Source organism: Bos taurus, chromosome 21 (assembly GCF_002263795.3).
Source record: "Bos taurus isolate L1 Dominette 01449 registration number 42190680 breed Hereford chromosome 21, ARS-UCD2.0, whole genome shotgun sequence".
In the NCBI taxonomy this organism is placed as follows: domain Eukaryota; kingdom Metazoa; phylum Chordata; class Mammalia; order Artiodactyla; family Bovidae; genus Bos; species Bos taurus.
In genome coordinates, this window is record NC_037348.1 from 64,902,773 (window position 1) to 64,912,996 (window position 10,224).

The 10,224-nt window shown below is 52.2% G+C and overlaps 1 protein-coding gene across 7 annotated transcripts in view; it reads left to right on the plus strand.

The window, feature by feature from the left end:
* The window catches only part of EML1 (EMAP like 1), a 204,739-nt gene extending 199,016 nt beyond the window's left edge, over positions 1 to 5,723 (plus strand). For all 7 annotated transcript variants that reach the window (XM_059879357.1, XM_024982155.2, XM_024982158.2 and 4 more), the window contains 5 exons: positions 145 to 242; positions 354 to 441; positions 1,986 to 2,081; positions 3,501 to 3,631; positions 4,137 to 5,723. In XM_059879357.1, the coding sequence (XP_059735340.1) occupies positions 145 to 242; positions 354 to 441; positions 1,986 to 2,081; positions 3,501 to 3,631; positions 4,137 to 4,262 (539 nt within the window). In that variant the 3' untranslated portion in view covers positions 4,263 to 5,723. The remainder of the gene's footprint in view (positions 1 to 144; positions 243 to 353; positions 442 to 1,985; positions 2,082 to 3,500; positions 3,632 to 4,136) is intronic.
* The last annotated feature ends 4,501 nt before the right edge of the window (positions 5,724 to 10,224 follow it).

A 10,224-nucleotide genomic window follows, 5' to 3' on the forward strand; every position in this document is an offset into this window, starting at 1 on the left:
AGATTCATTCAAAAGCAATATTGTCTCTTTGAAATAATTCGTGGCTATTTTTTCTACATCTGTGATGGCCGCGAGCATTATCCTTTGCCATTGATAAAACGGTTATTCTTAACGAATGAAGCGTAACCTTGCGTGTCTTTGCAGATGGGAATTTCTTAGCCATAGGCTCCCACGACAACTGCATCTACATATATGGAGTCAGTGACAACGGGAGGAAGTACACGCGGGTCGGCAAGTGCTCGGTGAGCACGCGGGCCACTCCTTGTGGGTCTCCGCAGTCATTCAACACGTCCGGTCAGCGTGGGTGGGAATCTGCGAGGCGAGTGAGGTTCACCCAGTTTTCCCTCTCCCAGGGTCATTCCAGTTTCATCACCCACCTGGACTGGTCTGTCAACTCACAGTTCCTCGTGTCAAATTCCGGAGACTACGAAATCCTCTACTGTGAGTGGCTCCCCAGGCCTGGGCGCAGATCTCCTGGAGCTCCACTCTGACTCCAGATGAGGCCTCCTGCAGAAACCCACTGCCTGCCCATGTTTCTCGGCCTCAATTCCTCCTCTGCTCAGCAGAGGAGACAGGCTGGACAACCCCCTGCTTGGCACTGAGATACTTGGGGGTTGGTCCCCAAAGAGGGGAAGGCCCGGCCCTGCAGGGAGAGGCAGAAAGAGGGGTAAGAGCTGTGCCAGCGAGAGGCCAGAGCCCTGTGAAGGTGTCACCCTTCCCAGCTGACACCATGAGGTCTGCCCTGCTGACTGGACAGCAGCCCCCGGGGCCCCTGCTCCTTCTCCCTCCGCCCCTCCCGGCCAAGTCAGAGCCCAGGCAGGCCCAGGCCACGTGTGGGTGATGGGCGGTGCCCTCGCCCCTCCCGGCCAAGTCAGAGCCCAGGCAGGGCCAGGCCACGCGTGGGTGATGGGCGGTGCCCTCCGCTCCTCCTGGCCAAGTCAGAGCCCAGGCAGGGCCAGGCCACGTGTGGGTGATGGGCAGTGCCCTCCGCTCCTCCTGGCCAAGTCAGAGCCCAGGCAGGGCCAGGCCACGCGTGGGTGATGGGCGGTGCAGGCTGCGTTCCGTGCACTGGTGCCCCCTCCATCCGTCAGGCACCTGCCATGTGCTGAGCACGGGGGCCCCAGGGCCAAGGGGGGTCCGGTCTCCGCCCCCCCGGCAGGCACTGAGAAGTGCAGTGCGCTTCACCCACACGCTCTCATGTGGCCCACAGCACGTTCCAGCTCTTCCTGTTTCAGAGACAAGGACATGTCGGCTCAGATAAAAGGGCGTAGACATCAAGAGCCAGTGGGTGGGGAGGTGGGCACCCCCCTGTTAAGAGAGAGGAGGAAAGGGGTCTCCCTTAGGCGGGGCAGGTGGCCCTGCCTGATGCAGGGCAGAAGCAGGGGATGGTTTCCAGGGATGGGCTGTGAGTCTAGAATCTTCTCAGACATGGTCTATGAGAGTTGGTCATAGTATGAGACATGGTCTCACTGGTCAACTCCTCCAGCGAGAGTTTAGTTGAGGAACACACAAATCACCTGTGAGGTCACAGGTACTTGTTATGACCAGTTTCCGTCAGCTTTCATAACTCGGAGCTGAAAGAATTGTGTGTGTGTGTGCGTGTGTGTGTGCACAGGTGCACGCCTGTGCCCAAGTGTGTGTTGGAAGAAGTCTGGGGAGCCTGACAGAAGGGGGCAGAGTTGTGTCCAGGGGGACAGTGAGCATACGGAGGTCTCAGAACCAGAGGTTATCAAAGAAAAGAAGCCAGACAGGGGAACAGACCCAGAGAAGGAGACGAGCAGAAATGGAAGAAATGAAAGAGGGGTCCCCTCCGAGGCCTCGGGGCTTAGGCTGTGAGCACGGTCCCCAGGGGACTGGGAGGCGGACGGTGTCCCTCTCCCAGAGGGCTCTGTAGCCGATGAGGCCTGGCTCTGGGGGCCCAGCCTTGCCTGGGGAGGAGGGGGGCTCTGGCCCAGATGTCACCAGACCTGCGTCTGCCCTTCCAGGGGTTCCTTCTGCCTGTAAGCAGGTCGTGAGCGTGGAGACCACGAGAGACATCGAGTGGGCCACGTACACCTGCACGCTGGGGTTCCACGTCTTCGGTAAGGTTTCTGCACCTTTCGTTCTGTTCCAACGTAAGGTGTGTCTACTTTGAGAATGACTTTCCCATAGTGAGGCACTTTCTTGGTTGGCTTCAAACTGCTCTGCTGCTGCATGGACCCCACGGGACTCAGGACACGCTCCCTGCTGCCCTAGGGAAGGGCCAGGCTTGTCCAGCTATGGCCAGGCAAGAAGAACCAGAACCCTTTGCTCTTGTACACGATGGGTCCTGAGAGAATTCTGTAGAATCCTTGTATACGAGCTTGTGTCAGACTTCTGAGATCAACGAGCCAGATGTACGTGTGTGCTCAGTCTGCTCAGTCATGTCTGACTCTCTGTGGCCCCATGGACTGTAGTCCGCCAGGCTCCTCTGTCCGTGGGGATTCTCCAGGAAAAGAGTACTGGAGTGGGTTGCCATGGCCTTCTCCAGAGGATCTTCCCAACCCAGGGATCCAGCCTGCGGGTCTTATGTCTCCTGCACTGGCAGGTGGGTTCTTTACCACCAGCGCCACCTGGGAAGCCCAGTGAACCAGATGGCACCCAATCGATTTATTTGTCACTTGTTAGAGTGATTGTGTTTTTTTGACCCTTAAACTAATTTTTTTACCTCCTTCAAAGTTTTAGGAGTTTAAATTAAATATTCATAAATGATCTAAAACAAATTGCCACGGTTTAGTCTAATTAAAAAGAAAAGGCAGTACCTAGAGATTCTTTATGTATGACCATAAGTCAGTAAGTCGGTCAGCATTCCACAAGTTCCCTTATAGCTGGCGTTTCACCATCTTTTGGTGTTAAAGGTTAGAATGCCCTGGGTTTACTCCAGACTTCCTATTGAGAAAGCCATGTGTGTGCTAGTCTCTCATATCCAAAGTTACTGGGACGAATAGGGTTTTCTGGAGCCATGATCAGGAGACCCCAGGCCACACCCCACCTGCCCAGTGCCACCAGGCAGGCAGCAGCCATGAAGGGCTGACACCAAGGAACACCTGAAAGGCACAGGCAGTCTCAGAACTTACTCTCATATGTAAAGAGTTGCCCCCAAAAAAGAAAAGTTACGAAACTGCAGGCTAAGGACTAGTCAGCTTCCCATCAGATGCTTTGGGGATAAAGGAAAGGCACTGCGTCCAGAACCAGGGATTCTGTCCCACTTTCTGCTGTAGCATCAAGAAGGGGCCCCAGAGAGGTGGAAGCCCAGGAGGACTATTACTGCAGCTCTAATTCAGCAGAACAGGCTTTGCCATGGGTATTTCCAGGGGTGGCCTGCAGGGAAATGATCACCGAGGCTGGGAGCCAAGACAAAGCGTTCCTTGGACCTGGTTTCTAAATCCGGGACATTTTTATTCTCATGGGAATTCAGTGGCCAGTCCCCACGCAGCATGGCCCTCGTGTTTCCAGTGCTCTGTTTGGGGTCTTTGTTTTAGGAGTGTGGCCAGAAGGCTCGGACGGAACCGACATCAACGCCGCCTCTCGGGCCCGAGAGAAAAAACTCCTGTCGACCGGCGACGACTTTGGCAAAGTGCACCTGTTTTCATACCCCTGCTCACAGTTCCGGGTAGAGTCTCCTTCTCTGATCGCCCCCGACAGGGCACACTCCCCCCACCGGGCCGCTGGTAGTTGAATAGAAAGACATCATGGGTGACAGCACCGGGCACAAACCAGGCAGCAGCGACATCAGCCAACTGCCCTCCACAGAGAGCCCTGTCCGCAGCGTGGTTCTGGCTCCTCCCTCTCTGCACTTCCTGGGCCTCACCCTTCTGCCCTCCACCACGGCTCCCTCTGCTCTAACCCTGCTGAGCTGAGCCAATGCCTGGACCACTCCTCCTCGTCCTCCCCAGACCTGACCTCTCCTTCCAGGAGACCCCTCCCCTCCACCCCCCACCCCTGCAACCAGTTCCCGCTCCTTTGGGGTGCCTGGCACAGCAGCCTCTGGGGCTGAACTTCTCCTTGCCCACATCCGTCCCCCCCACAAGATAGGCCTCTCGATGTGCAGGTACTCCAGCACTTCTGACCCTTCTCCCGGGCTTAGCGTTCACTGCCCTCCATGTCTTTCCTCCCAGGCTCCCAGCCACGTGTACAGTGGGCACAGCAGTCACGTCACCAACGTCGATTTCCTCTGCGACGACAGCCACCTCATCTCCACCGGCGGCAAAGACACAAGCATCATGCAGTGGCGGGTTGTGTAGTCCCGGCAAGCACCGGGGGACACAGAACGGCCGGGGGGCACAGACTCGCATCTCGCTCGGTCACTGTGATTTCTGCTTTGTTTGCAACGTCCTCACAAACCTCAGGAAAACCATGCCCTTTACCGGTTACCTTAGCTTAGCGGATCGGTGAGCGTCACAGCGGGTCAGCCGTTCAGGTCTCTCTTTCATTGTACGATATATGAAACATTTAATATAAAAAAGATGCCACGGTTTACATTACAGTGACATTGAGAAGTGACTGGCGTATCCTTCATAACTTTTCTATGAACTCTTCAAAAACAGTCACAGAATGCCTTTTTCAAAGATTGTATATAGGCTTTAGTGTCTCGCCATCGAGCTTGCTGAGTCAAATATTTATGATAACGAGGTACTGAATCGTGATCACTGTTGATTAATTGGTCCTAAAGGGATAAATTGATGGAGAGAAGCAAATGGATAACTGATCTGCACAACTGAATCAGGAAATGCAAATAAGACTTTATTTGGTTGACATTTTCTAAGGTTTCGTTCAGTCGTCCCTCTGGGAGGCTGGTGAGAAAAGGGGTCAGGTTCTTCTCGTGTCAAGCAAATTCTGCCTCAGATTAACTTAACTATTGCAGCAGGGTACCCAGGCCTTTCGGAGTCCCTGGACTGTCTGCCTAACCACATGCAGTCAGCCGCTTAACGCTACACCAGTCTCATCCCCTCTGTCCCCCATTCACAGGCCCGGGTGAGTGGTGGAGACAGTTGGCCACCTTCCTCTGTATATTAATTGGCATGATATGGTATTGTATAGGATTTTAGCAATTCATGATAAATATGTCAGGCTAGGCTTTACTATTTTAATGCTTATGGACATTGTATATTTGTATTTTAAGACCAAGTAGACCAAGTCACAAAGGTCTCTCTCTAGCGTACCATACACCCGTGGCCGGGAGAAGTCTGGAAGGCTCCACCAGGTTCTGAAGGCAGCTGCTCTTCCTGTCTTCTGTGCATGGACGGCCTGTTCCACTATGAACTAAGACTGCGCTCCGATGGGTAACGCAATAGGTGGCTTACGTTCTCAAGAAGGCCTTATCCATTTCGATTGTGTGACAGATTGAAATCGATTGTTTACATTGGGGAATGTATCTCAGATTTTAAAACAGAAGAGTAATAAACAGACTTAAAGGCGAACATTAAGACTTCTACTTGTTCTAGGCGAGTACGTGAATTGAACCGTCAACTCTACAGCACCGGTTGTTTAGAGTGGCCGATGAAGCTGAACGTTGGGAAGCATTTTTTATTACATCTCCAGCCTGCTGCGGAAGTGCCGGGCACCAGTAAACAATATGTATTAAAGATGATTCTGTTTGTATGTATCCTTATCAAATATATTCTATAATGAAATAAAATCTGAAAAGTGAATTTCTTATTGAACCTATAATCATGAAAGTATATAAATTAAAATATTTAAAATTAGATATGATTCACACTATATTCTGTTTCATATCCAGATTTTTTTTTTTTCTCACCTGGGTCACTTGCAAATAAAACTATAGTTTGTATGTGGTGTGTCAGCTTTCATCAGATTAGATAACTCCCAAGAATTCAGTTTAGGACTTTCCCTAGCAGTCCAGTGGTTAAGAATCCGCCTGCCCATGCAGGGGGCACGTGTTCAAACCCTGGTCTGGGGAGATCCCACACGCCTCAGGGTGACTAAGCCTGTGAACCACGATTGCTGATCCAACATGCTCGAGAGCCCATGCTCTGCAACAAGGGAAGCCACCACAGTGAGGAGTCCTAGCTCCTCAATGAAGAGTAGCCCTCCACTGAGAAAGCACGCTCACAGCAACAAAGACCCAATGCAGCCAAAAATAAAAAATGAAAAGAATTCAGCTTAATTGTCATATCCAGTTGTTATTTAACTTGGTTATGTAAATACTGGCAAAAATAATGATTTTTTAATTAATAATTGAGGAATAACCAGATCAGAGAAGGGAAAGGAACCCATTATTGACTTAAAAGTTCTAAGATCTCCTTGTATTTCGATATGTGTCCACTGTTTTCGAAGCTCAGTAATGGAAAAGTTATGTATCTAGACCATTATTGCCACCTTCTTACTTGCCTGCATTTTAAACAAAATGCCCAACATAATGCCCAGTATTAGCCTTGCAGGTATTCATTAACATACTGAGCAGTAGTCATGTACCACCACTCACCACCTCTCAGGCAGACAAGGCCTAGGACCCCAGGATTCTGCTGGAACAGGAGACCCCAGGAGCAAAGCCAGATGTGTTCCTCCCAGTGGCCTGTGGCCACATCAGCTCTCAGTCCGACTGCAGAGACTGACAGGTGAGGGGCGGAGACTCCAACTTAGGGAAGTGATGGTGCCGTGGACTGGGGTGCAGGCAGTGAACATGGGGGAGGTGAATGGATTGTCAAGAGAGGTTTCTGGGGTGACATCGGCAGGGGGCCTGGTGATGGATGGGGTGGGGACAGTGGATGAGGCCCAGGCCCCTGACTGTCCTCTGGGCAGATGTTAGTGCCGTCGACTAAGATGGGGAGCACTGCGAGCTTGAAAGAGGATGATGGGGGGCCCTGGGGCAGTTAGGGTGAAGTCAGGAACCTTCCGAGACATCCAAGTGTAGTGTGGGCAGGCGTTCGGCTGGCAGGTGCAGAACGCAACTCTGGCTGGAGATGGCACTCTGAGTGATGCTCTCTGCGGGAGGCCGGCAATGGCTGAATCTGGATGTGGCTGAATCTGCAGATGCTGGGCAACCAGGGCAAGGAGTGGGGGTGGGGGGGTCCTTTGACCCAGCCAGCGGGGCTCGGGGCTCGGATGACTTTGAGGGCGGGTAAAACACAAGCGATCCGAGAGGAAGGAGAAAAACCAGCAGAGGGCTTGGGTGCGGCAGAAACCAGATCGGCACTGAGCAGTACGGACGGCTCAGTGGCTGGGTGGCTTGACTCTCGGTGCTCACTCTGGAGCCGCTGTGGGCTCTTTGCTTGTTGAGCAAACAGCTTTCCAGCATCTGTGTGCAGAGTGCTGCTGGCGGGGGATCCAAACACGCTGGGAGAGCTTCGGCAGGTGGAGGAGAGAGGGCACGAGGTCAGAGGTGAAAGCGTGGGGTGGGGGTCCTCCAGGGCCAGCTGGAGCCGGTGGGGGGGAAGTTCAGCAGATCCTGGCATCTGTGGTTCCCACTGGGTGAGTGCACCCTGACAGCAGGGGGGAGGGGCGGTCTGTGGTTCACCGGCAAGCCCCCTCAGGAGTCTTCTCATGCCTCCCCCCACCACCCGTTTTACGTTTTACTTGCGCTTCCAGAGGTTGTGCGTTTGCCCTATTGGTCGTTTTTCCTGTGATTTGGAAACAGGCTACCCAGGTGGCTCAGACAGAAGAATCTGCCTGCAATGCAGGAGACTCGAGTTCAGTCCCTGGATTGAGAAAATCCCCTGGAGAAGGAAATGGCAACCCACTCCAGTATTTTCTTGCCTGGAAAATTCCATGGACTGAGGAGGCTGGCGAGCTACAGTCCATGGAGTTGCAAAGAGTTGGACATGACTGGCTGACTAACACACCATCATCTGGTCTTTGATGCAGAAGAGCACACAGAAGAAATAATTGGTGGAGACCCCCTGGCTTCTTCAGAGGGAGTCCGTCCAGTGCAGAATCCGGGAGGCAGCTTTTTGGTGAAAGTGAGCAGAGAAGTCTGTACCTCTTGGAAGGCAGAAACTGATCCAGGCTACTCTTCATTGTTATTCAGTTGCTAAGTCCTGTCCGACTCTTTGCAACCCCATAATCTGCAGCACTCCATGCTTTCCTGTCCTTTAACTATCTCCCTGAGCTTGCTCAGACTCATGTCCATTGAGTCAACAATGCCATCCAACAATCATCTCATCCTCTGCTGGTCCCACAATCTGTCCCGGGATCAGGGTCTTTCCCAATGGGTCTTCATACTAGTTTTCAATTTTTTTAATAGAAAATTTCAAACATGCACAGAAGTAAAGAGAACCTCTCACCCAGCTTCAAAAATGATTGATATCCTGAAAGCCTCATTTCTACTATCTGCCCTGATTGTCAATGGCACCCCACTCCAGTACTCTTGCCTGGAAAATCCCATGGACGGAGGAGCCTGGTAGGCTGCAGTCCATGGGGTTGCTAAGAGTAGGACACGACTGAGTGACTTCACCTTCACTTTTCACTTTCATTCATTGGAGAAGGAAATGGCAACCTACTCCAGGTTCTTGCCTGGAGAATCCCAGGGACGGGGGAGCCTGGTGGGCTGCCATCTCTGGGGTCGCACAGAGTTGGACACGACTGAAGTGACTTAGCAGCAGCAGCAGCCGCAGCCCTGATTGTGGATGGGGTGGGGGGACTGGAGTACACTAAAAATAAATCCAAGAGGCTTCCCTTGTGCTCCAGTGATTAAGAGTCCTCCTTGCAATGCAGGGAACACATGTTCGATCCCTGGTTGGGGGAGATCCCATACGCCGCAGGACAACTTAGCCTGTGCCTCACAACTACTGAGCCCGGGCTCTAGAGACCATGTCCTGCAACAAGAGAAGCCACTGCCATGAGGAGCCCGGGCACCACAACTGGAGAGGAGCCTCTGCTGCCCCCGATTAGAGAAAGCCTGCATGCAGCAACTGAGACCCAGTGCAGCCAAAAATAAATGAACGAAAGTAAGCCCAAGCCACCATGTCATTTCACCCAGAAATCCTTCAGGTTGCTTTTCTGATGAGGACACTCTGTGTAACCACCAAGACCTCATCACAGAGGACAGACTTAATAGCGACACCTCACCAGTGTCTAATACCTAGTCCATATGCAGATTTCTCCAGGTGTCAGACCAGCCCCAGGTCTCAATGCCAAGCACTGGGGGTGCGAGAGAGCCATATGTATACCTGGGGCATACAGCGACCTTGCATGCCCCCTCCCCCGAAAGTGTGGGTAGGGACTCAAGCCTGCACATGGGCTTAGTTCCTGATCCTTCTCTGACCCTTCTCTGACCCTGAGTCTCTCAGCCCCTTTGCCCCACCTCCCCTCCCACTCCCTCCACCCCTGGGAGGAATGCTCAGCTGTCCCCTCCTCCATCCCTGTCCCAGACTCCCTCACGATGCCTCCTTCCTGGGTCACCCAGCCTGGATCTTTCTCTCTTCGGCTGGCAGTCAGGACCAGAACCAATGAGGAGACTGAGAAACCAGCCCTGCTCAAGGTGAGCCTTCCTGGCAGGGGTTCAATCCACCGCCGCCTCCCACCCCGGGGTCCCAGCTATTTCAATGTGTCTCCTCCATGCTCTTCTAAATATTTCAATAAAAATGGGACTTGAGCTCAGACCACGCTGGGGCCGGGCCATGGGGATGGGGAAGAGTGGGGTGGCATACAGACTTCCTGCTGCCTACCTTCCATCAGATGGGCACTGTGTTCTGGGGAAGCCTAAGGGAGGGGTGAGCTCGTGGACATGGATTTTGCCTGAGCACAAAATTGTGGGGAAGTTAACAACAAATTTGGTTATTTCTGCTTCAAACCAAAGTAGGTGCATAACACCTATAAGATGAAGGCTGAAAAGGTAACCATTCCCTTCTCCAGAGGATCTTCCCAACCCAGGGATTGAACCCAGGTCTCCCGCACTGCAGATAGACACTTTACTGTCTGAGCCACCATTTCTCCCTGAAAAGGCAACCAACAAAACTTAAAAAAAAAAAACTTGAAAAGAGATTTAAGTGTAAACCCTCCCAGCCCTATCCCACCGGCTAGAGCTACGCCACTTGGTGGCAGAAAGCAGAGCTCACCTTTGTCTTCCCCAGCTCACCAGTTCCTGTCCGACCTCCTTAGGCTAGGAGTGTGGGGAAAGAGAAAGGAAATTCTTTTTTTTTTTTTGAAGTACTATTTATTTACACTGTTGTGTTAGTTTCAGGTATACAGAAAAATGATTCAATTATATAATATATATATATATATATATATACACACACGCAGATT